This window comes from Mytilinidion resinicola (genome assembly GCF_010093595.1).
Source record: "Mytilinidion resinicola strain CBS 304.34 unplaced genomic scaffold BDZ99scaffold_14, whole genome shotgun sequence".
NCBI lineage: Eukaryota > Fungi > Ascomycota > Dothideomycetes > Mytilinidiales > Mytilinidiaceae > Mytilinidion > Mytilinidion resinicola.
In genome coordinates this window covers 651,632-675,881 of record NW_022985450.1, presented here as the reverse complement: position 1 = coordinate 675,881, position 24,250 = coordinate 651,632, and the positions used below count along the sequence as shown (strand labels likewise).

General features: G+C 50.7%; 8 protein-coding genes across 8 annotated transcripts; 3 read left to right on the top strand and 5 right to left on the bottom strand.

Annotated features, from left to right (window-relative positions):
* Positions 1-5,472: 5,472 nt before the first annotated feature.
* BDZ99DRAFT_522942 (HET-domain-containing protein) lies at positions 5,473-6,374 on the bottom strand (the record flags this gene model as incomplete). The annotated part of the gene is made up of 3 exons (XM_033725750.1): positions 5,473-5,823; positions 5,897-6,174; positions 6,233-6,374. The coding sequence occupies 3 exons, from the start codon at positions 6,372-6,374 to the stop codon at positions 5,473-5,475; spliced, it is 771 nt and encodes a 256-aa protein (XP_033574291.1).
* A 1,216-nt stretch (positions 6,375-7,590) lies between these two features.
* Positions 7,591-10,261, top strand: BDZ99DRAFT_465236 (phenylacetyl-CoA ligase-like protein). The gene is made up of 6 exons (XM_033720500.1): positions 7,591-7,859; positions 7,914-8,236; positions 8,295-8,675; positions 8,730-9,005; positions 9,059-9,221; positions 9,293-10,261. Exons 2-6 carry the CDS (start codon positions 7,958-7,960, stop codon positions 9,949-9,951), a joined length of 1,758 nt encoding a protein of 585 aa, XP_033574290.1. The 5' UTR covers positions 7,591-7,859; positions 7,914-7,957; the 3' UTR covers positions 9,952-10,261.
* A 127-nt stretch (positions 10,262-10,388) lies between these two features.
* On the bottom strand, positions 10,389-11,860 carry BDZ99DRAFT_465235 (uncharacterized protein). Its single transcript, XM_033720499.1, has 2 exons — positions 11,543-11,860; positions 10,389-11,486 (listed from the first exon to the last, which is right to left on the bottom strand). Exons 1-2 carry the CDS (start codon positions 11,768-11,770, stop codon positions 10,596-10,598), a joined length of 1,119 nt encoding a protein of 372 aa, XP_033574289.1. The 5' UTR covers positions 11,771-11,860; the 3' UTR covers positions 10,389-10,595.
* Positions 11,861-13,350: 1,490 nt separating this feature from the next.
* Positions 13,351-14,113, bottom strand: BDZ99DRAFT_536721 (uncharacterized protein; the record flags this gene model as incomplete). Its single annotated transcript, XM_033726590.1, has 2 exons — positions 13,351-13,691; positions 13,858-14,113. The coding sequence occupies 2 exons, from the start codon at positions 14,111-14,113 to the stop codon at positions 13,351-13,353; spliced, it is 597 nt and encodes a 198-aa protein (XP_033574288.1).
* Positions 14,114-14,702: 589 nt separating this feature from the next.
* Positions 14,703-16,126, top strand: BDZ99DRAFT_536719 (PLP-dependent transferase; the record flags this gene model as incomplete). The annotated part of the gene is made up of 4 exons (XM_033726589.1): positions 14,703-14,891; positions 14,952-15,156; positions 15,213-15,637; positions 15,869-16,126. 4 exons carry the CDS (start codon positions 14,703-14,705, stop codon positions 16,124-16,126), a joined length of 1,077 nt encoding a protein of 358 aa, XP_033574287.1.
* Positions 16,127-16,429: 303 nt separating this feature from the next.
* Positions 16,430-18,290, bottom strand: BDZ99DRAFT_392632 (MFS general substrate transporter; the record flags this gene model as incomplete). Its single annotated transcript, XM_033715801.1, has 6 exons — positions 16,430-16,740; positions 16,817-17,187; positions 17,240-17,605; positions 17,659-17,865; positions 17,924-18,047; positions 18,116-18,290. 6 exons carry the CDS (start codon positions 18,288-18,290, stop codon positions 16,430-16,432), a joined length of 1,554 nt encoding a protein of 517 aa, XP_033574286.1.
* A 1,066-nt stretch (positions 18,291-19,356) lies between these two features.
* On the top strand, positions 19,357-21,041 carry BDZ99DRAFT_489728 (acetyl-CoA synthetase-like protein; the record flags this gene model as incomplete). The annotated part of the gene is made up of 2 exons (XM_033723004.1): positions 19,357-19,641; positions 19,698-21,041. The coding sequence occupies 2 exons, from the start codon at positions 19,357-19,359 to the stop codon at positions 21,039-21,041; spliced, it is 1,629 nt and encodes a 542-aa protein (XP_033574285.1).
* A 320-nt stretch (positions 21,042-21,361) lies between these two features.
* BDZ99DRAFT_536714 (alpha/beta-hydrolase) lies at positions 21,362-22,317 on the bottom strand (the record flags this gene model as incomplete). The annotated part of the gene is made up of 2 exons (XM_033726588.1): positions 21,362-21,835; positions 21,889-22,317. 2 exons carry the CDS (start codon positions 22,315-22,317, stop codon positions 21,470-21,472), a joined length of 795 nt encoding a protein of 264 aa, XP_033574284.1. The 3' UTR covers positions 21,362-21,469.
* Between the last annotated feature and the right edge of the window lie 1,933 nt (positions 22,318-24,250).

Below are 24,250 nucleotides of genomic sequence, written 5' to 3'. Positions count from 1 at the left end.
CTTGGGGTTGATCAACAGCATCTAGATTACCGGCAATCGTTGAATGACGGCAGGAGACTCACCGCATCCCACTCCGATGTCACCCTGCCCTGCCACTCTAGCGTCCGGCGGGCTTTGATGCGCTGCCCCCCGCGCGCTGGCACCGATGGTGGGTACAGCACACGTTGCTTTTCGTCCCCTGTCTTACCAGATCTGAGGCCGATCGCCGTCTGCGGCAGACAGAAGCATCAAGTATTGGCGAGCAAACACGCGCACAGCCACATACCAATTTCCCAGTATCAAGGAACCGACGAACCCGAGTTCGGAAATCGTTTCCAGCGCAGCGTCAGAGTTGAAAGTATTCGCCCAACCCGCAGCCAATCAGCGCACGCCGGCGCCTCACCCTCCTCCCATTTAGCCGCGCCACCACCAAGACGACCGCTCAGCTGCAGATCTTCCGCGCGCTCTGCCCTGCATCGGCCAAATACTCTCTCACAGCTCCGGAACCCTTCCGCTGCCGTTTTGCTCGCCCGACCCTGACTGCTGTCAGATCAACCCTTCGCGATCCCGCACCACGTTCCTCGCCTCAGCCCAACCACACACGCCTCCCCGCCATGCTTCCGGGTTGCCGATCGCCAAGTGGAGCTTAAGTGGAACCCCATCGCAGATCTCCAGTTCGAACTCGTGCGAGAGCGATTGAATAATAATCAAGACTATCGCTAAATCCGCCCTGATTCTCTAACGTTGCGTCCGCGGCTTGGCGGAGACCTTGTTTCTCGTGGGCTTCTCCGGGCGGGAGGGCTTCCGTGCATAAAGGGCATTCTACGGCGGTTCGAGAAGGGATGCATGACGTCAGTGGAGATGCAGGAGAAACCCATGCAGCACCAGGGATTGTGATCGCCGGCTGTGGCCTGATCCTGCGAAGATCAGTTTTGGCAGCTGCCGACGCTGAAGGGCAGATGGGGCAGTTCGGAGCGAGGTGGGCGGCTCGTGGGCTGTGATTTTGGTGGGACTGATGAAGGGGAGTGGCTGTGGGGAAGGAGGTGGGGGGTGGTGCGGGTTAGAGTTTGAAGATGGGAAGGGGTGCGATTCAGGTGAGAGCAGGCACGTGGCAGGTTCTTGAAGTAACTGACATGTGCGAGTAGGTTTGAGAGTGGAGGACGAAGCGAGGCTTGAGCTTTGAGGACTGATTAATGGTGAGTTTGGCCAGTATCGTCGACCAATCAGCGTTTAGCGAGCTTCAACTCTAAACCATCACCTGCTTGTCAGGAGGTAAGTCAATAGTATGGTGAGGTCATGGTAAGTTCAGTTATTCTTACTGCTTCAACATCTCTCCAGTATGCCTTTCCTCTCTTTCAAAAATCATGAGAAATCTATAAGTACCTGCTATCGCGATTCTACCATAGCTTGAAGATCACGTGATGTATGTCTTTCTGTTTTTGAAGTCTTAAGACGGCAGTGCGACGACCGCATAATCGATGTTTGAATTGTGTCACGTAAGAAACTTGAAGAGAACTGTGTGTTCTAACTTTCATTTGCAAAATGCCTCACGTCTCGTCCATAAACGCTCCTCTGGTGAGCGAAAACCCCTCTCCGGTTTATGAAGCTTCTCAATCGGGCAAAGACACTTTTCAGGCCAGCGAAGATGCCCAGACAAACGAAGATATTCACGAAGAAGCCGAGGGCGCTCCTCACGCAGACTCCTCTACTGCTAAACGCGACTTCCCATACGGAAGATGAGCTGGCTCCAGCTTTGGTACTTTCCTCGCAGTCTGCTTTTCTGGAGTTCTGGCTACATTCTTTCCCGAGCTGTAAGCTAAGACCTATCCTTTAAACTTCAACCTCCTCAGAACCGACCTTGTGAAGCTCAGGGCTGTTTCCGTCTGGTTCGCGGGACACCACCACGCCTGTCAGAACGCAGCCGACCCTTGAGGACGACAAGCCTGTTAGCAACCATTCCCTCCACTTTCCCCAGCGACTATCCACAAGTATAGCCCTCTGTTCCTCGACTCCCCATGCATCAGCGAAGGTGGGGATAGCTTCTGGGATACAGTCAGAGCGAAGGCAGAGAAGACGTGGCCGGTTTCAGCTGCACAATCGAAGAAGCGAATGATCGAGGGACCGGGAGTCGCGGAGAGCTGCTGAAGCACACTTGCTATGCGCCGAGGGCGAGTAAGGGACGTGATACCTGTCGGACGATTACGCTGCCGTTGAAGTCGAGCTTCATATGTCCGTTGAGTGAGTGGACCTGGCGGTTTTTGTGTAGAAGCTTAGAGAGTCTAGGTTTGTGATGGTATGCTGAGGGACGAGGCTGGCTTGGGGGTGTTGCGAGGCCGCGGTTGTGCTATTGACCCTTGCGAGGACATCGCGGTCTATCAATGAGGAGAGATGATAAAGCATTATGCTCTAATTCGAGACCAGAAGGAGTATTACAGGTCCCACCCATTTTTAAAATTCGTGGTCGCGAAGATAGGTCCTATGTCAAGTCCACATCTCTGATTACACCTTAGTGACGACGTCTGAAGCCCTTCGGCTTCGACATCCACGCCCTTCTCCGCACCCGTTTGTTGCCATGCAAAGTCTTTTAGTAACGGTGTCAAATTTTCAATACGACGTAAAGGTCCAGATGCTGTAAATCAGGTCATTAGCATTAGTTACTACAGGGAATCAGAATGGAGGTATTCATACTCCGTCAAACCTAACTAACGTCTTTTGGTTCATGAATGAAAGCACGATATCCTCCAACTTCAAAGCGTCCTAGAGGGCGATTGAACGGCGATAACTACAGACACCCTCGAGCAGAACTCAACCAAAAGACACACTTCTCAGACTAAACCCGAATGGCCGCCCAATTGCTTCTTCTTCCGTAACATTCAACGAATCTCAAGAGGGAGTGAAAGGCGGCACTTCAACAGACACCCCCGAGCCCACGACCAAAGTTCTAAGGCTACCTATGGAGAAGCATATAAGAATTTCCGCTAATTATCCTCGATATGAGCAGTGGCTCCGGAGAACTAGGCTTCTAACATTGATTCCGTCGGTCCGCACTTTATGTAAGACTGGCGAAGTTGGTCAGTCTGCGAAGTGGAATGCCCAAGTGCCAAGGGACTCAGGGGACTGTCTCAAAGTTCAGGTTTAAAGAATGAGACTGTACTGCAATATGAAATACACTCAATGTTCATCTGTCCCTCCACATTACTGTAGGAGATCGTTTTGCAGCTGGTGGATAGATAGTCATCGACTCACCTCAGCATAAGAGTCTCAAAGCCCCACCGTTCCACCAAGCCTCACCGCGAATACTCACAATCATTCTTTCTTTTTCCCCTCGACCCCCAAAATACTCCCCCTTCCCCCCGTCCTCCTCCTCCTCCTCACCCTCGCCGCCCTCGCCAGCGCTCACGGCTACGTCGACAACGCCACCATTAGTGGCGTCTCCTACCAATTTCACTAGCCCTACTACGACCCCTGCGTCTCACCCCCTATCTCCCGCATCTCCCGCCCAATCCAAGGCAACAGCTCCGTCCAGGACGTCACAGTCATTGGTTTCCAATGCAGCGGGTATACCGACGGCGGCGCCCCGGGCTGCTCGCCTGCGGGACTGCACGCTCGCGCCGCCGCGGGGAGCGAAGTGACGCTGTACTGGACGGTACAGCCGGACAGCCATAAGGGGCCCATTGTGACGTATATGGCGCGGTGTCGGGATGCTGGGTGTGCGAAGGTGGTTGCCTGGGAACTGCATGAGGAGACTCTCTCCCCCCGCCACCTCGACGCCTCATATACTCCCCTTTACAAGCCGGAAATCCTTGATTGATGAGACAGTAATCGCAGAGCCGTCTAGTCCAAAATGGCCCAAGCCGGCCGCCACGGCGCACCCGACACATGGGGCGACCTCGCCCCTCATCATCGCCGGGAACTTAGGCACGGCGTACACCATCCCTTCCTGCTTTGAAGGCCGGGTACCATCTCGGCCGCCACGAAATCATCGCGCTACACTCCGCGTTACGCGTATCCGGGCGCGCGGTTCTACCTGTCGTGTCATCAACTGTAGGTGTCTGGAAGTAACAGTACGGTGCCGGGGGAATTGGTGGCGTTTCCGGGGGCGTATGAGGGAGGGGATGGATGCGGAAATTACTTACGATATGTAACAGGGTGAGTTTGAAATGAGGTGATTGTTGAGATGGGAGAAGGGATCGAGAACTTGGGAATGAGGCTAATTCGTTGACAGGGGAAACGTACACGGTTCCGGGGCTGAATGTGTTTTCGTGCTAAGGGTGATACAGACGAGAGACATCCAGAAGGACGAATTTGTGGGGATGAAGGGTCACTCGGAGAGAAAGAGGTGCTGCAACGTGAAGATCCTGTTCGAAGCGTCATTTGGAATACATACCGCTCTATCACCGGCCCTAGGGGAAGTTTTTGTCATGTTCTCACGTGTTATATTCAAGCTTTCGACGCTCTAATGAGTGCAGTGCGTCTGTTGACTCATCCAGTGGGAAGCGTGTCCGGATAAACATGAAGTACTTTCTTTCCTTAAATACGAGCCACTACCATGGCTTCTCTCATTGATCAGTGTTCCTTTGGCTATTACCGGGGTAGTGTTGCCATTGGCCTATACATGCCTTAGGAAACAGCAAGTAGATGTTGCGTCCTCAAAATATCTTGATCCTCTCGACCCACGTCTCAGCCAACATTTCGGTGACCTCGTCAACTCTAGAGATTGACCCAACGCGACGAAATGCCCATCTCCCCAACGAACCATCCCGCTCCAGAACGATTCCATGGTGTACAACCCACCTATCAAACTCGTTTCGATCCTCACTCCTCACGAGGAGGAGTATCTGAAAGCCCTCCGAGCTAAAGATGGGGCTTACCTTTCTAGCAGGAAGCAGTTTGCAGTCCTGTTCAATGTAGGACGCTGGTCCAACCCCCTGCAAGCGCTCTCACCATCTCGTTGAACGTAGGAAGTGTTAACCCGAGTGAACTCGAGGTCTTCATAACCATAGTTCTCGAGGGAATGGTCCCATATCACACCAGACGCCACCGGCAACGACGCCCAAGACGATGTCGGTGCATGACAGGAAGTAGAGCGAAGAGGGTCACTGTCCCACACAACCGGTCCTGCTCGGGCTTCTAGACCCTGATTGCGAGGAGTAGTCCAGCAAAGATACAGTAGCAAACTCTGTGCCCATAAGCCGGCGAGGTATTTTAGCCTTTGTACGAATCAGCCATTTTCATCGCCATTCCTGCAAGGGCGGGTAAGATGTCCGAAGCGTTCGTAAGTGTTCTAACGGAGTAGTCTTCGACCACGTAGCGCCACAACCAAGCTAGGCGCCTACGGTTTGGATGTACTTCTATGGCTAGACTCTGGACGGCAGTGCCTGGCTGTGCTTTCCAGGTCTTGTGCCCCTTGGTACTCGGAGGTGAGGATGACGACAGTCGAATGCTAGCAATGGTATTCGGCGGCAGTCTCCAGAAAATACTTTACCATCTGCGTCATTCGATGCAGTACAGAACCCTGTTAGAGAGGGTCTCTTCCTGTAGAGTCCATCCACGCCCCTTCCAGAAATACCGCAGAGCAGCTTGTATTGCTTTGGGAGCTGTTAAATTGAAGTCGTTCAAGCTGATTAGAATGCTAACGTTCGTTGAAGGGAGATCGTGTGCTGTAATAAAGCTTTCGGAAGCCTCGATTGCTTCCCCAGCAACTATCGTCAGGTCGGCGCCGGCATAGATTCGCGACATTTCCGCGGCCTCTTTGCCCCAATCGGTTTTCGAATCTTGGATTATGTATAAGCTGTCAATCCAAATATAATCGAAGCCTACCGCTCTCGCAAGTTTGATGGCATCCTTAATTGTTTCCGGTAGTTTCGTTAGCAGAGCAATGTAGTTGCCCGCGAGCCAGATTCCGTCGTGTGGTTACATAGGTTGGCTGATTGACATTATCAGATTCGGGCAGGCCCCAGCAATACGACAAGGTCGCGTAATGTGTCCTGACCCGACTTTCGGTGCGTTCCGCTATCTGTAGACCGTCATCGCCAACTGATATGTCTACCAAGCGAGTTAATTCAAAATCTTTTTGCAATTTGTAGGATTCGTGCAAGCTGGAGTCATTACATTCTTTCAACCGCTTTCTTGCCTTCTCGAAACCCTTGTTTGTAATGATGTCTGTGGGAGGAGTTGGAGTTGGAGTCGAAAAATCTAGTAGCCTACGTCAGCTGGTTGAGCGAAACAAAACGATCAAGATGATCCTTCCTACCAGAATTTCCTACGTAGTCAAGGTCTGGAGCATGGGGACAATAGTCGACCACGAATTTGCGATGTCCCCAACTCTTTCCCCGTTGGATCTGAGACACGGATGTCGTGACCTGCTGGCCCTTTGAAATGTAGCTGAGGTACATGATGTGGGCAATAAATAGACAGCTCATCAGAATAGGGGCTGTAGCCGGACTCTGTACTTAGTGCAGAGCTGCCGTCAATGATAGGGACTAAGTCCAGCAAAAGCCGTATGAACACTTCGTGAGCCGGCGCTTCTCGTGGACACAAGTCGTAGTATTTTCAGTTCCGATACATCAGATCGCGTCTAAGCACCTCCCGGATGAATTTGCTCTTTTGACAGCCCGAATCTGACTGCTCTTTAGTTTTGGAAAGTCGGGATAGAGGACCCACGACTCGAAGGAGATACGAGTGTAAGTCAGCCCATCATCGAATTCACCGTTGATCGCCTGGCGTCTGAAGCACGTGACTGAGACCTTGAAAGAGTCTTGTCGGGTCCCCTGGTCAAAGTCGATTCTCGGTAGAATGCTTCTAGCAACATTAGCCATTTCTCCAACGTCGGGCACGAAGCGTTGGCGTACTCCTTCTGCCATCCTTCCGGGGTCGGAGGGTCAGGGATTGTTGGCGGAGTTTGATCGAATACGCACGTTCGACCACTAGAAAGCCCTGTGGTATTAGGCTCTAAATATATTAAGCCTGAGTGATTAGACCCGCCGTGAAGCTCAAACAGAGGATATTTCGTTTCTCCACGCTGCAGCCCGATCTTAGTCACTCGTTCGGAAGGCCGCTCCTCCGACTAGATCGAAATGTCGACTCCAATGGTATTGATCGATGAGGTATTTGAAACTAGTAAGGCTGGTAGCGAGATCCTGTCAGGTGGCAGGGCTCTTCAACGGTCCAGGTCTTGTCTGTAACGATATAGAGCTTCCTGGGGATGAACTGAATAGACGGCTGTGAAGAGTACGAAGAAACCGACAGGCGCCCGAGAAGGGACGATTAGTGTAGAAGACGACGCATGCTTATCAGCAGTTTGTGGTGTTGCCTGTTCAGCCTTCTTCGAGGCTTAGTCCTAGTGATGAGGTTTCCAGGCTTCTGGCTATGATGCGCACCTTTGATGCTTAACCAGCACGCACGGTATCAGGGCAAAGAGTTTGGTCTGCATCGGAAGAAATCAAAAAACGTCTCTGATCAGTTGGACTTTTCTGTCAGCAAGCCCGAACGGAGGCCGAGCAGAAATCTGGGGAGAATGTCAGAATTAGCGCTAGTCTTGTTCAGGCTACGGTGACGACAGCCTTAGCCCTTCCATCTCAGCTGTATGACAACAACAACACCATGTTCGGGCTGGCGAGAGCAGTGTTGCTTGCATCTCAGCATCCAGAATACATTCACCGTTGACATAACATGCTGATACATGTCTGGCACAGATGTGACGGCCCTGAGCGAGGAATCGTACCTCGGTCCTTTATCACGACTAGCTCAAAAAGCCCAGGGCTTTCCCCACATTCATGATGCACACAGCAGCGCCATGCGAGTCGTCGGGATGCGCGCTCTTTGAGGACAAGCCCGAGCCTGACCTCTACGGGAACCTCACGCGGCAATTGCATTGAGTGGTACATAAGCTCTTCCCAACTCCTCTCTCGAGGAGGCTACTTACTACTCTCCAGCTTCGTCGCCCTCACCTTCCATCCCCCTCCACTCCCCCCTCACAATGCCCTTCCACCCGCCCTCATGGGTGCCACAGCTCCCCTTCGACCCGCCCGATTCGTGCACCGTCGCCGACTTCATGTTCGACGAGAACTATGGTCGCTACCCACTCGGCTACTCGAAGCCACCTTTTACGTGCGGGATCTCAGGCAAGGAATACTCGACGCTGGAGGTGAAAGAACGGGTTGACTTCCTCTCGCGAGGGTTGGCAAAGGAATTGGGATGGAGTCCGAATGTTGGAACGGAATGGGACAAAGTGATTGGCGTTTTTAGTGTGAATACTGTGGGTTGCTTGGACACGGTGTATTACAGATGAGAATAGCACAGCTGATTCATGACAGCTGGATACCCTTCCCCTGGCGTGGGCGACCCATCGTCTCGGTGGGATACAAACACCCGCCAATGCCGCCTATTCCGCTGCCGAACTCGAGTTCCAATTGAAGAACTCGAGTGCGAAATGTCTTTTTACATGTCTCCCATTGCTCAAGACAGCTCTACAAGCGGCTAGCGGTGCCGGTATATCCAAGGATAGAATCTACATTCTAGAAGTACCGAAGGAGGCGACTGGTGGACAAGGCACTCCAGCAGGCTTCAAGACCGTCGACGACTTCATCAAGGAGGGGGCAGGACTCCCACGGTTAGAGGCATTGAATTGGGAGGATGGGGATGGCGCACGGAAAGCCGCGTTTCTATGCTATTCGAGTGGGACATCGGGCTTGCCGGTATAACCTTAGTGCTGCATATCTTCGTCAATCTCCTGCTAATCGAAACCACAGAAAGGCGTTATGATTTCCCACCGCAATGTAATCGCAAACACTTTGCAGATGGCTACATACGACAAGCCCGACCGGGATAAGCTAAGAGAACCTGGAAGTCAAGTCGACTATATCGAGACCACCCTGGGTCTCCTCCCATTCAGCCATATATACGGCCTGGTCGTGATTTGTCACGCGGGTATCTACGTGGGTGACGGGATATGTGTACTACCCAAGTTTGAAATGAAGCAATTTCTGGATGCGGTCGAACGCTTCAAGGTGTCGATGCTATATCTAGTAAGAACATTGAATATTTCCGCCCCTACGCGCATTTCTGAACTTCATCCTAGGTACCTCCGATTATCATCGCTATGACGAAGAACAAAGCCGTTCTGGACAAGTACGACCTAAGCCATGTCAGAGCCATCTTCACCGGTGCTGCACCACTTGGTAAAGAAACAGCAGAAGATTTGCAGCGGATATTCCCGAAATGGGCCATCCGACAGGCCTACGGTATGTTCCCCCCTCCCCCGAAACTCACCCCGACACCCCAAATCCCTCTCTCAGTCCTAACATACCGACAGGCCTCACCGAAACCTGCACCGTGGTCTGCTCCACCAGCCCCCATGACGTCTGGTACGGCTCCTCGGGCTCTCTCCTCCCAGGGATCGAATGCAAAATCGTCACCACCGAAGGCGTCGAAGTCGAAGGCTACGACCAGCCCGGCGAACTCTGCGTCAAGTCCCCAAGCGTCGTGCTCGGCTACCTCAACAACGACAAGGCCAACAAGGAAACCTTCGTCGACGGCTTCATGCACACGGGCGACGAAGCCGTGATCCGCAAGTCCCCAAAGGGCCATGAGCACGTCTTCATCGTCGACCGCATCAAGGAGCTCATCAAGGTCAAGGGCCACCAAGTCGCCCCCGCGGAGCTGGAGGCCCACCTCCTCACCCACCCCGCCGTCAACGACTGCGCTGTCATCCCCGTCCCAGACGACAAAGCTGGCGAGATCCCGAAAGCGTTTGTGGTCAAGTCGCCGAATGTGTCGCTCGAGGAGAGCGACCGCATGCTCGCGCGGCAGATTGTGAAGCATGTGGAGAAGCATAAAGCGCGTTATAAGTGGATCACGGGGGGAGTGGAGTTTATTGATGTGATTCCAAAATCCCCGAGTGGAAAAATTCTAAGGCGGTTTTTGAGGGATAAGGAGGTTGCGGCGCGGAAGAAGAAGGGGGCGAGGCTGTGATCACGTGGATTCGGGATGGTTGGACTGGGGTGGAGAGTACCTTGGATGTGGGTGCTATGGGGGGTTGGGAGATAGGATGTATATAGTCCGAGACGCAAGCCTGAGTTGGTTTGACTGAACAAGTCCTCGAATATTGTAAAATGTGCGCATCGTTTGACTCAGTAACGATCGCCTTTGTGGGGAGCCTCCGTGTCTTGGGAAGTGGGGGACCCTGTATGAGTCCTGTCGACTAAAGCACTAGAACACGAGGCTACATTCCCTTGCCCCCTTTCTAGGCAGTTTCAATACATTATCAAAAACTACCTCCAGGACCATTTGAAAAGGTTTAGCAACCTTGTCTAGGCTGATTGGTTATATACGCAAAATTACGGTACCCGCATACCTATTTCACTTCATCATTGATATTCACTACACACTCTTAACTCGTGAAAGGGTCCATTGCTATACAATTGATCTACCTATGAAACGCAAGAGAATGAGCAAGTCGTGCCAGAGCCTTAGCAAGTCACGTCGGAAGAAGACAGATATTTAGACAGTTGAAAGAACGCAAAGAAACGCCTAGCGCAATCAATTACTCTCTACCCGGCCTCAATCGGATTCATAGCACCAGAACTAGGACTCCCCAACTTGAGGAAAAGTCCAATTTAGTTTTCGTCAGTAACAACCTCCTTCTCAGAAGCCTCCTCGTACACCGGTGGTGCCTCGCCCTCATAGTCGGGGAGATCCGAGTAGACCTCTTTGTCGCTGCCCTTGGGATCGACGGCTTCTTCGTCGTTTTGGGCGACACTCTCATAATTCCCTGCCCTTACGCCACGGATCTTGGCCCATATAAGGGCAATGGCGGAACCGATAACCATGCCGATGATGTAGGTGAGCGCACCGGCGAAGATTCCAACAATGATGGGGAAGACAATCGTGAAGAGCAACCAGCGGGCGCGGGCCAGGGCCTTGGAATGGTGATGATGATGGCGGTGGGGACGGTGACCATCCTGGTTTTCAGAGTGATGCGGGCGATGATGGGGACGGCCAGGGCGATGGGCGTGCTTGCCATGTGCGCCTGGCCGCTTGCTCTTGTGGCAGCCTTTCGAAAGCTTTGTCTTGATGGCTTCGAACTTGTCGGCGACGATAGACTTCCACTTGCAGACGAGGGGCCATTCCTTGCTGCACTCCTTGGTCTGCTCTTTCGGGCTTCCTTCGATAGCAGCAGGGGCAGGTTGGATAGACGCGATCATCAAACGTCCGGCGTTGTCCTTCAAGAGGAAAATGGTAAGAGCAGGTGGGGAAACAGAGTGTGTCTCGACGGATGTGATTCGAAAAGTCATAGGAAGGAGTTCGGTACCAGCTTCGCTGATAGTCTCGGCGGTGTTGTAGTGGAAGGAGTAGCCGGTAACACGGAGGCGGAGAGGTTTATCGGACCCGGCATCAACCTGTGTGACGGTGAAGGGCTCCGAGAAATGGCTGAAGGATGGAGGGTACAGTTGAGCACCGCTGATATCAAGTGTGGCCATGTCCTGACCGATTTCGAAGTCGATGAGCTGCACGGAGTCGTCAGTCAGCGTAGAACACAGCCTTGCGATCTAGGAATACCTACATAAGAGGTCCCGACATCCTGAGTCCACTTCAGCGTCTTCTCGCCTGATGCCACAGGGCAGCCGGGGCACTCGACAGTGACGGCCTGCTTGTAGGCATCGACACCGAGAGTCTCGATACTGTTGTCGTCGCCGATGCTCTCGATACCGAGGTTTGGTGGGATGATGATGGCGCTCGCAGTGGCGGCCAGCGCCAGGGCAGCACCGAGCCCGGAGGAAGGGAAGCGCATAGTGTCAAGAGTCGGCCAATACGCAAGAGATAGTCTTGGGATAGAGTGTTGTTGGATGCAGAGGAGGGTTGTTGTGAGGTGTTGAGGGCGGTAGAGTGGAGACAAAGAGGCCAGCCAGAGGAGGCTTAGAAGCGTCGTCATCCGGCCCGCAACAACATCACGTGCACTCCATAAATATCTCTCCACCTACTTTCAACCCCAAACCCTGAGGCGCCCCTGACATCGTCTCACATCGGTTTCCATCTCGTCAGGCTCCAACTTTCCGCAATGAGATTTGATCCTCATCGTGAAACCTAACTACTCGAAGTCTGAGATCATGTGACTTTGTCTTTTCTGAGAATGAACGTCTCCAAGATTCCCACCAATGAACGCCACCGTCTTAATAACGCCTTGCCCATATAAAGTAGCCACGACACTACTCTGAGGTAACCCGGCAAACTACAGGAAAGCCAGAAAATCTTCTGTCTACGGCGCTCGCCCCATGGCAGTCGCTATGCAGAGCCCGAAGACAAGAATACCTAGGTACACAACACTGACCACAAAAATGAAGCATGAGCCACCTACTTTGAAATATGGGGATGGCATTGCGGTCAAGCGTTCCACTGTTCTTGCAGCATCGGGACAATAGAGACAGATAACATTCTAGCGACGGAGGAAAGAGGGTTACTGAACGAGTCCAACCAAGAGTCCTCCATTAGTAATCAACGTTCGCTCTCAAAGCCCCTATGCAGGTCTCATCACATATCTCCAGGCGATGTGAGTGGGTCGCAGTGCCTTAGCGCAATACTTCCTCGCTACCACGATGTCAGACGAGGATTCACAGTATAAAGCGCAGAGGTCAACAAGTCAGATATCGTGAAGACCAGTTACGGAGACTCCAGTAAGCTTCAATTTGACAGCATTGAGAAGCATGAAATCAAAGCTAGCATTTGGAGACCTTGTGCCTATTTTCAAAGGAATCTGAAACAAATGCCAAGCCTTCGGCTCCTAACTTCCAACAATTTCCATAGACGAAGCAATGATTGGGGAACGGAGTGTATAATATTGAGGTAGCCGACGTGTTCAAAAAGACAGCATTGGAAATACTTCCGTCGATAATGCGTGGCCAGTTACACGAACTTTCTTTTGAAACCCCAAATCAACGACGATGATACTCACTAGCCCCCAGTCTCTCAACCTCCGAGATCGAGCTCATATTGGTGGTCAATGATATCTCGTCTACCTGACACGTTTCCGTATCAGGAATTTTGCGGTTTGGGTCGACGAAACTCGGTAACGATGGGGCTGTTGCCTTCGAATTTGTTCTTGTAGTTCGGCCCACCCATCCAGACGCGGAACGGTAGAGCAGCCGAAGCTTACTATTGATACTTCCGTCTTCTTTTGGGAGGTAGACCCGGAAGACCGGCAAGGAAGTGCAGATAACGGCAAATCCAAGATGGAGGCCCGTCCACAACGAAAGACCGGCCATTGAGGTGATGGTGTCGTCCTTTCCTGGATGGTAGCCGTAGACCATGCGTATGACGCCCGTTAAAATAACCCTTTTCCCATTAGAAAGAATTTCATGAGCGAAATGTAGAAACTCACAATCCTCCGGTCAAGAAAATCGTTGCGATACCAAACCTCTCACGCAATGGTAGCCGTAACTTCCAAATAATCCGAATCGGTAAGCATACGAGTGCTAAGTCCAGGCATGCATTGAAAATCTCGCTAGACAAGAATCCAGTTTGATTGTCAAGGCATTCTCCTGCGACAGTAGCGTCGAGAAGGGCGGCGATGGGCTTGCATTGAAAGGACACGGTGAAAATGAGGCAGAGAAGCCAAAGAATGGAGAGCGCGCCGACGGTTTTCAGGCTCCATCCAAGCCACCGTTTGATGCTGAAGAGTCTGTAATAGAGGAATATGACAGACATGCGTGCGACGACTTCGCAAGCATCCGTCAAGAGGATTGAGGCATAAGCCGTCTGGAGTCATCAGCGAACCGTTCAGTCTCTCGTCGTGAATTTCTCTCCCGAAGAACTTACCCGCAATGCATAATCCTGATCTGTAATGGAGAGTTCGTGGGTTGGTACCCTTTTTACCCGAGGTACGTTCTCTACATGGCCATATCGTTAGTATTGAATCCGTGGACCATATGTTAAGGATGAATGATTTACCCAGAATAGTACAGGCGAAATCGCCCCACATGAAAAGAAGAGCAGAAAGCGCGATCCAATCATCCCACTTCAGGACTGCTTTGGTTCGCCTCCTTGCTATGAACCGAAGGACAATAGCTATGGTAGCCGCAACACCCATGACCGTATGGGAAAGCCATATTTTTAGATATTCTTTTTCGGCCTGGTCCATAGTGGGAACGTAGTAGGAGTCAAAATGTAGGACGAGGATGAGAGATACTTGGAAAACGAAGGGCGCGGCTTACACCTTTTGTGGACTATGTTACGAAATTTTGGTGTCGTGTAACGTTGCCCGGATCCTGAACCATCAAATGTATGCCGGTCAACCCACCGTCGACGAAACGGTGTGGCTCCACAAGGAAATTAATTGATATCGGCTACGGTCAGTGAAATCGGCCCGCAGGCTGCGAACTGGGGGCACATTCTTGTTCGATCGTTGCATCGTTGTATACCCTCCTGTCGTGCCCAAAGACAACTGAAGAGCTGTCTGTGTGACATTCTTCATACTCGGGTCTCGGGGGGTAGTTCGACACCCTGTCACACAGCAGGACCCAAGAAACCATATGGGGTCCGAGTAAGTCCCCGAGACGGACTCCGAGTTTTGATAAAGGTTGCTTCCTATCTGTCACGAATGGGCCACTGCGCACTTGTAGATGCAAGGCGTCTCGATCTATCTACCAAAGAGTACCGTGATCTCATCTTCGCACTCCATCGGAATTTCCCCCGAGAAACGGCTGGAGTAATCTTATCATATGGCTCAAATGGCTACCGGGCTTTCGACACATATGACTAAAAGTCTACAGGGCGTTCTCCCCAAACTTGCGGCCGTTACACAATCAAAGCCGTCGTCAGCGGACGTCATTGATCTTTCTTCTGCGGAAAATCTGCTAGTTCGAGATCAGGTTCGGAGCATTTGCACCGCTGCTATTCAGAATCATCTGACCAGTGATGTTCGTAGCCAAGTTTCCGTTTATGAGCAGCATATAATTTGACAGCTGACATCTCTCCAGGTTCTTTCTCAACTTCCGACCTTTGGCGGAGATGTTGACACGCGCACAGCATTGGCTTCTTTTTTCAACAACTTCTTCCGACCGGCCAGTACTGTTTCGGTAGACCAGATAGTCCTCACGGCCGGCGCAGGAAGCTGCATTGAAGCATTGGTCCACAGTATCTGTGATGAAGGAGACAGTGTCATTATCCCAGGTCCATATTGGTGTAAGTGGTAACCATCTTCGGCTATTCAACGCAAAAATATTGAAATGAGAGATTAGTCGGCTTCGAACCTTACATCACTTTGCGTCCAAAAGTCAACATTATTACAGCAACTCCTATAAGTTACGAACATCACGCTACAGATATGCTCGCCACTTTGCGCGCCACGTATGTCGCTACCGAAAACCCACAACGTATAAAGGCAGTCATACTATGTAATCCACACAATCCATTTTCGCAATGCTATCCAGAAAACATCCTACGCGCGTGTATGAACTTCTGCCAGAAGCTCAACTTGCATTTCATTTCAGACGAGCTGTATGCGCTGGCTACGATGAAATCCACTCAAGAGCAGAGCCCGAAGTTCATTTCTGCTCTCTCGGTCGCTCCCGATCCCAAAGATACCAATGAGATGATAGACCCTAGTCTTGTTCACATAGTCTGGAGTGCAAGCAAGTTGTTTGGACTCAACGGCCTGAGAATTGTAAGCCAACTTTACTCATAAAAACGAACTCATCGCTCACACTTTCCCCAGGGCTGTTTGGTGTCTCAGGCTAACGCTCAAGTGCGGGCTGCTGTCTCACTGCTAACTTATTCGAACACTTCTTCACTGAGCGCCATCGCCCTGAAAGCCCTGCTGTCAACGCCTGATCTTTCTTCCATCCTTGATATCAATTCACATCGCTTGACTGAATCTTACTCGCGATTTGTCGAGCTATTCGAAGAGTGTGGTATCGAATATCTACCAGCGCACGAAGGCCTGTTTGTCTTTGCGAAACTTGGGAAGAAGGTGAGAAATGCTGAAGAAGAGATGATCTTCTTCGAGAAATTGAAAATTGACGGTGTTACGGTAAGCCCAGGCAGGTTTTACAATGGTTTAAGCACGGAATTTGGGTGGGCAAGGATCACAGTGGCTGTGCCATTGGAGATTGTTGAGGTAGCCTTAGAAAGGTTGAGCAAATGCATTTCGTAGAGAACCCGGGAGCTTGTAAACTGAGAAGAGTTACATATTGATTCATATGTGAACGTACAACTTTGCAGGATAACGCCGTCTGAGTTGGCTCCACAGTCCTACAGGCTGTTCAGAGAGTTTCACTGGAAGTTTAAAAATGGGTTGAAGCATACCAGCCAGCGCCAGACTGGTCTACCTACACTGAATCAGATACAGTATCTAACGCGTGAGCTTTCATTAACAGTGCCAGCTATCCTGCCAGCGTTATCGTCGCATACCCCATTCAGTGTACGTACTCCCGAGAGTCCTCGAATCCTTTCTTGTTCAACCTGGCGCCTTGATTTGTTTCTTCTTAAAAATAATCAGAGCCACAAGCACACATGCCCCAGCAAATGCTATGATAACTTCCATCTGTAAGCGATAGCCTTCAACGAAAACCTCCTCCACGACAAGTTTCACTTCGCGAGGGAACTGATGAATCGCCGTCGTGGACTGCAATAGTGCCTCTAGCTGCACTGGTTTCAAGATCGAAGGAAGTTCCGATTTAAGCTTCGCATTCATGAGACTAGTAGCCACTGAAAGACCAATAGTACTGCCAAATTGGCGGAACTGCATGATTGCACCTGTCGCCGTTGCTTTTTGCAAACATTAGCGTATGCTTCAAATCAGATATCTGCGACGCTACTAAACCTGGTGCATCAAATCACATACCTAGATCTTGCAGATCAACACTTAACGGCGTCATAACAACCAATGTCCCAAACATCATACCAAGTCCTAAACCGGCGAGAATCTGGCACCCGTATTGTGCTCCAGAAACTTCTTTTCCAGTACCGTAGATGCAGAATAAAGAGAGTCCGATTAACTGGAAACAAGCCCCTGCAATAACGAAATACACGGGTACACAGTTTTTCTGGCGTGATATGAACCCATTTGCGAACACTGCGCCAAAAGGAGCGAAGAGCGCGTATGGAAGGAGCCGAAGACCGGATTGGAGAGGTGACATGTCGGAGATTGTTTGCAGTTTCTGTGGGATGGTGACAACGAGGACACAGAAAGGAATGCCGAGAAGTAATGACACTCTAGATCACATGTAAGAGCGAAAGTGATGTGGAAAGAGCCTTGAGAACTCACAGCAGCATGCCCATCCAAGCCCTGTTATACACGAAGCGCCATGGAAAAATTGGTTCCGGCATATTTGACCCAAGCGTAATATACCTCTCCCACGAAATGAACGATATAGCGAGAGCTACAGAAATGACTAGCAGCACAATGGTCGGCGCTGATGACCATGAATACTTGGTCGAGCTTTCAAGGAGAGATGTTACGAAGGTGAAGGAGGCGCCGGTAAATAAAAACGCTCCTAGAAAGTCCATTCGTCGAAGATTCGGTAAGGACGAGTTTTGCAAGGCCATTGGCGCAGTCTTTCGGCTGTGACACGGGAAGCTATTTGGGAGCGTAATCAAGAGAATGATGATGGTTGTCACGCCGATTGGGACACTGACACAGGTTACCATGATGGTCGATAGATGACTGAGGGAGGGGAGTCTTACTTAATGAGAAACACCCAGCGCCAGGAACAGTTCTCAGTTATCAAGCCGCCTATTATGGGGCCAAGTAACGTTGCCAATGCAACAACGGCAGAAACAATACTCCCATAGAATGGATACTTTTGTGTAGGAACCATTTCGAAGACGATAACGGAAGCTACGGAGAAGCATCCAGCACCTCCGAAACCTTGGAAGGCTCGCAATACGATTCTAGCATTAGGTATTAACACAGCAGAGCTCACAGAATAGATAGTCTTGAATGCCTTACAATTGCGTAATCGTCTGTGCAGCTCCACATCCTGCAGAAAACGCCGTGAAAGCAACGAGAGAAGCTGTTAGTGCCACTTTTCGTCCAATGATGTCGCTGAGCTTTGCCCATATAATGATCAATCCTTCAAAAGCATCAAACAAGAATTTCGAGAGAAGACAAGAGTGTGAATTTGGAATTGCAAATGCCTACCAGTATAGGTGGTAAGATATGCGACCATGACCCACCCCGTTCGACTAAACGCTCGGAGATTATTTGAAATGTCGACCAAAGCTGTGCTGACTACTGTAACTTCGAAGTTGGGCAGAAATACGGAGCAGCAGACGCTTTTGGAATCAGTGTGGTTGAGCGAATTGGGAGACACCATGCATACCAGAATGTTACGAAATGAAGTCTCCATCCCGTTAGGTGGGTTCTTTGGAGAGTTCTGCCTCCTGCTTCTGCTCCAGTGCTGCTCTCATTGTATACAATCGGCTCCAAGGGAAGGATTGTCGATGTTGGTGAAAAATCCTTCTTTGCCTGTGTTTCTGCCATATTAACGCATGCACTGTCAAAAGACGAGTGACAACAATGATACCAATCGAACATTTTCAAAGTGCAGCTCAAGGTGTATTTCTGTTCTTCGCCGAGCTTGACCGCGACGACAAGTCAACCTTGCTGATAGTGTAGCCATAATCAGCGTCAAACATAGTTGAACACCGAGGCAGGGCAGGAACTGTGAAATGTGTCACAGTGTTACCGTTTTGGTGTTTCCATTCCATGCTGCACCGCCGAAGAATCAATTACCCCGTCAATTACTCTACTCCGTTTCGGAACCAAACAGTCGGCTAGAAATTCTTTTAATGCGGTGTGACTAGAACTATATTTTGGGGCCGATCCATCTAAGTTCGGTATCATTGCCTTCCAGTGTATAACGTAGCAATGGGGACCTACAGTATCTCGTCATAGGTATCCGCATAGTTCCCTGCCGGTGTGGGCAGTGCGTTGAAAGAGAGACATGAGGCGATGATAAACACATTCGGACTGTGAAAAGTCCCCTGACACTGTCTAGGGTAGCTTCGCGAGCTTAATAACTCTCCAATATGCCAACTTTTCACCTGATCCGAAATACTGAAAATACCATGAGGTACCACAACCAGTGGCAGGACGAGTCACTGTAATCTATTCGGTCTCCGGCCCCGTCTAAGGCAGACTATCGCTACTCCAGCATTGCATTCTTGAAGGCAACCCCATTGCGAAATGCCGAGACACCAAGGGATATTAATATTCCGTTCGAAATAATCTACCATCCTTTTCAGACCTTCACATAGGGAGATCATCCATCAGAATCTCACGTTACCATTACCTTTAACAATATCTACTCAGGGATCCTCAAATAGAATTCAACTATGGCTTCAGTGCAATTTCAAGAAAGGACAGATTTCCCATCCCCGATGCCTATTCATCGCCGTAAACAAGTCCTCGTCAACGTCGTGGATGGTTTAGCCAAGGTCAAGCCCCACGCAACCTACGCCTATCTCCCCATCTCTCCAACAGGGTATGAGAAGGGATTCAGAAAGCTGACGTACCAAAAATTCGCCAATGCAGTCAACGGTCTTGCATGGTGGCTGACGACGCAATTCGGGAAGAGCACGTCCTTCGAAACTTTGACATACGTTGGTCCAAACGACTTCCTGCACAACGCCTTGATTCTGGCCTGTGCAAAAACGGGGTATAAGGTGAGCATCTTTGCCTCTCTTCAGCTCGTTTTTCTCTTGCTAAGAGTGAGCTTTAGCTATTCCTAGCATCTTTTCGAAATCAACGAGATGCGCTCACAGCACTCTTTCGGCAAATTGATGTCAAGGCGGTCCTTACCGCTGATCCAAAATCTGAGCTTACTGCCAGATATCAAGAAGCCTCTCCGATGCCCGCATTCCAAGTCCCAACCGTTGAAGTCCTCCTGAAAGAAAGCTTCCCCCACTACCCCTACCACAAAACGTTTGAGGAGGCAAAAAATGACCCTTTGGTTATCTTCCACACTTCAGGAACAACTGGTTCCCCAAAGCCGATTACATACACGAATGGCTGGGTGGCAGCGTACATGCAAGCCATGCAAACACTTCCACCAGAAGGAATGGAAATGAAAGACAAATTCATGTGCGGAACCCGCTTCTTCGTAATGATGCCACCCTTTCACGCCGCAAACATCTTTACCGTTTTCTGGATTCCTTTTGCAAACGAGACGACCATCATATATCCACCAAAAGCTCTTCCACCAACAATGGAGGCCTTCATAGAAGGAATCAAAAGCATTCAGGTCGACACAGCCTTTATTCCACCGCACTTCGTCAGCCAGCTGGCTGCCAACGAAGACCTGCTCAAAATCGTATCCGATAACGTGGAAACGCTGTTCACCGCTGGCGGCAAAGCAGTAGATGCCCATGGCGACATCGTAGCTGCGAAAATGGCCGGTCAATACCTAACGACCTACGGCGCTACCGAAACCGGAAATATCCCTGACATGCTGCCAAAAGGTGTCCCGCCATCCACGAACTGGAGCTACATTTCTCCGCATCCAGCTGCGGGCTGGGACTTCCGGCTCCACAAACGAACGGATGCGCACACAGTCTACGAAGCAATCATCGTGCGGAACAAGGATCAGGACATGGAGCAGCCGGTCTTCAAAATGTTCCCAGAGTTAGAAGAGTATTCGACTCGGGATCTCTACCTCCGGCACCCCACACAGCCCGATCTTTGGAAATGGGCTGGCAGAACCGATGACACAATCGTCCTTGCGTCCGGCGCAAATGTGTCGCCTATGGTGATGGAGAGCGGAGTAAGCGAGCATCCAGCCGTTCAAGGGGTCGTGATGGTTGGGAGCGGACATTTGCGCCCAGCGCTTATCCTAGAGCCGAGGAATGCGGACATGGATGGGGAGGAGTTAGTCGGGAGCGTTTGGCCGACTGTTGAAAAGTTGAACAGCACTTATTTCGAAGATCATCAGATTCTGAGATCTCATATCTTGGTGACAGCGGGGAACAGGCCGATGGCGAGGAGTATGAAGGGGAGTATCCAGAGGAGTGTGACGGTGGACCTGTATGAGGCGGATATGGAGGATTTGTGTATGAGGTCTGGGTAGAACGATGGTGCTTTCTGTTGCTGTTATTTCATCTAGTCGTTATTTTTTTCTCATGTTTCACTCTCTCCTGTTTGGTATGGGTTCTTGACCGGGTGAACTTCACTCTGTTCCCTTGTGTAGCTCCTACATATACATTCAACGAGCCTTAATATCATTCGGTTGCTTAGATTCTCCTGGAGTTGGCTCGTAAAGTTGAAATCAAGGGGGCATTGCCCGTTCACCGCCAGAACTCTAGTCGACATGAAATCATATTTTGGTAGTTAGCGTTCTATCTCAGGATTCGGGTTATTACATTTACAGATCACGGATTAACGCTTTCCCTGGTAGCTGTTTATATTTCGCTCAGAGGCACAATGGATCGCAGCTAGAGATGTATACTATCCTCCAAGGCAACCTTTCGGAATCAATCTCCGTCCCAGCTTATCCCTCTACTTCGCATCGCCTGTAACCTCTCCCAATAAGTCCACAAGATGTTCCACCAACTGAACCGGCTGTTCGAGGTGTGGGGAATGGGATGAGCCCTTCAAGATCATCGTCTTCTTAATACCTCCAATCTCGACGAACTTCTGCTGGAGCTCATAAGGGAGTATCCTATCTGCCTCTGTGAAGATGTACCCAAAGGAGCCCTGGAAGTTCGGGTCGTCATATGGGTCATAGTGGACGGGCAAGGAGAAGCAGGAGTATGGCTGCCTGGGGAGTGCATTGGCCAGTCTCTCGGCTTCTTCTTCAGGAAGATCGTGGAAAAGCATGGCTTTTGCTTGCTGCTTTGGAATCACGACCCATCCAGTAGATTCCTATAACGATACGGTCAGAGTACAACTACATGCTCAGTAATTCGACCACGTACATCGTAATCAATCCAATCAGGAAGATTGTTTGGATCCATGCCCATGGCCGACATTGCCGACGTTCCTTTCCGAGCCACAAAGGCGGCCACCCAGAGCAGCGCGATGACTCCCCCCTTCAGCCCATTTCCGGTCCTCTGCTTCTTGCTTAATCCCTCCACTGCGGACGGCCCGTAAATGCCTCCGTATGAGTGCATGAACAGGACGACATCTTTCCCTTCCTCGACAAGTGGCATCAGGACTTTCTCGCGTAGGTGCTTCGCATCGAGGTTCATGGGTGGCATCTTGGCTGGGTCATGTTCGGGATAGCCAGGTGAGATGCTCCAAACTGTAGGATAGCCTTTTGCTTCGAACGCCTGCATGACTGGTTGGAAGAATTCGACTGAAGGCCATCCGCCAGGGCAGATGGCCACGGTAGGTTTGGGATTCATGGTGTGTTCGGACAGTTGCCTCAGAAGCAAGAGTGGGAGACAGATGGTGTGACAGTGACAGTTGTCTTGAGGTGAGGCCGATGTCGACGTTGGGATGTTGCGAATAATGGATGCTGGACGCCTGGAGAGGAAGGGGCCGTGTGACGTTGCGCAGGCCAATCATCTAATATTCTAAAGGCAAGTGAAACACCGGAGCGGCGCAGCAGGTGCGACATAGCAGTACTATGACGCGGTGGGTGTCGCGCAGTGGTACTATCCTAGCGTGCCTAGCAAAGACGATTTTCTTTCAGAATGAATAAACGAGGACGAGCCTAATTATCACCCCCCTAGATTTAGCCTAGCTCCGGTCTGTAACAACTTTGTTCCACCAGTTAGACTATTACTTAGGCTATAATTGTGTTTAATAATAGTTTTTAATTGGGGACTACTAATCGTACACCCCCTAATTCCTAGACGTACACCCCCTTTTCACTCCATGTACACCCCCCCCTCTTGGCGCTTCACCACCTTCTAATTGGCTCGGAGAGCCCGGAGCTTCCTCCGGGCATTCACCCTTACGTCTCTCTACACGTGATGCTATACGCAAGGCCGTACGTGATGCTATGCACGAGGCCGTACGTGAGCTCGTATGTAAGGCCATACGTGATGCTATACACGAGGCCGTACGTGAGCTCGTACGTGAGGCCGTACGTAATGCTATACACAAGGCTGTACGTGATGCTATATATGAGGCTGTACGTGAGCTCGTACGTGAGCTCGTACGTAAGGCTATACATGAGCTCGTACGTGAGCTTGTACGTGAGCTCGTACGTAAGGCTATATAAATTGGCATGATGTAATTGCTTGTGTTGTACATGGCCGCATTTAGAGAGAGCATTCGGAATTAATATGCAAGTTAAGCGAGCGAATCGGAGGCTACGGAGCAGCCCTCCGAGCCAATCAGAAGGTGGTGAAGCGATAGGGGGGGGAGGGGGTGTACGTGTAGTGAAAAGGGGGTGTATGTCTAGGAATTAGGGGGTGTACGATTAGTAGTCCCCTTTTAATTCACCAACATAACACCGGATCTCTCCGCCGGACAAGCAGGCACCCTAACAGCGTACAGTTGTGTCCCCGGAAAATCAACCAACCAATTGTCTAGGTTAGCCATGTGAAACGTAAGAGCGGCGCAGCGAGTGCGAGTCGCACAGCATATCCTCAGGCGGAGAGGGGATCGCGCAGCAGTAGTGTCCCAAGAGAAAAGGTTCTAATTTCGAACTGATGAACGGCTGTACAATTGTATTCCCGAGTAGTGAGGCTGAGAAGTAGGTATAGTTGCGCAAAATACAGCCTGGACGACAGTCGTTCGTAAGCATTCGGTCCGTGCACGAAGGCTCTTCTTCCCTGCTTCCTACTTTAGCTACTTACTACCCATACAGCTTTCTATCATCGGCCCTACGCACTTATTAGCATGCTGCATCAAGTCCTTCTCCCGCTTCGAGAGGGTCCGTGGTAATTTCTCTGCTTCATGGTCGCCAAAGATTGAGCAGGGTCACTGCTGCTTGTGCGTTCATCGTCATCAGAAGACCCAAACAACTCAATCAATTCCATCGCTAGAATGTTACCGTTGTGTGTCAAACTCGGAGTCCGAGAGTGCCAACTCCATATGTACACTGCCATGCTGTATGGTTGCAACATATCCTCCCTTACATGCCGAACGGCTATGCTAGGTAGTGCGGGGGCCGAGTACCGGCTGACAAGCTGATGTTCTTGATATTAGAGCTATGGCACACATCTACTCGACCCTGGTACAAAGGTATGCTGCACTGTAACCCGAGTCAGGCAACTGCTCACCGGCATGGAGCAAGGCAACCTGGCCATCGACACGATCGACCCCAAATTTTGGCGATACTTCGAGCCTAATTCTCCTCAAGGGTGTTGCTGAAAAGAGCCTCTG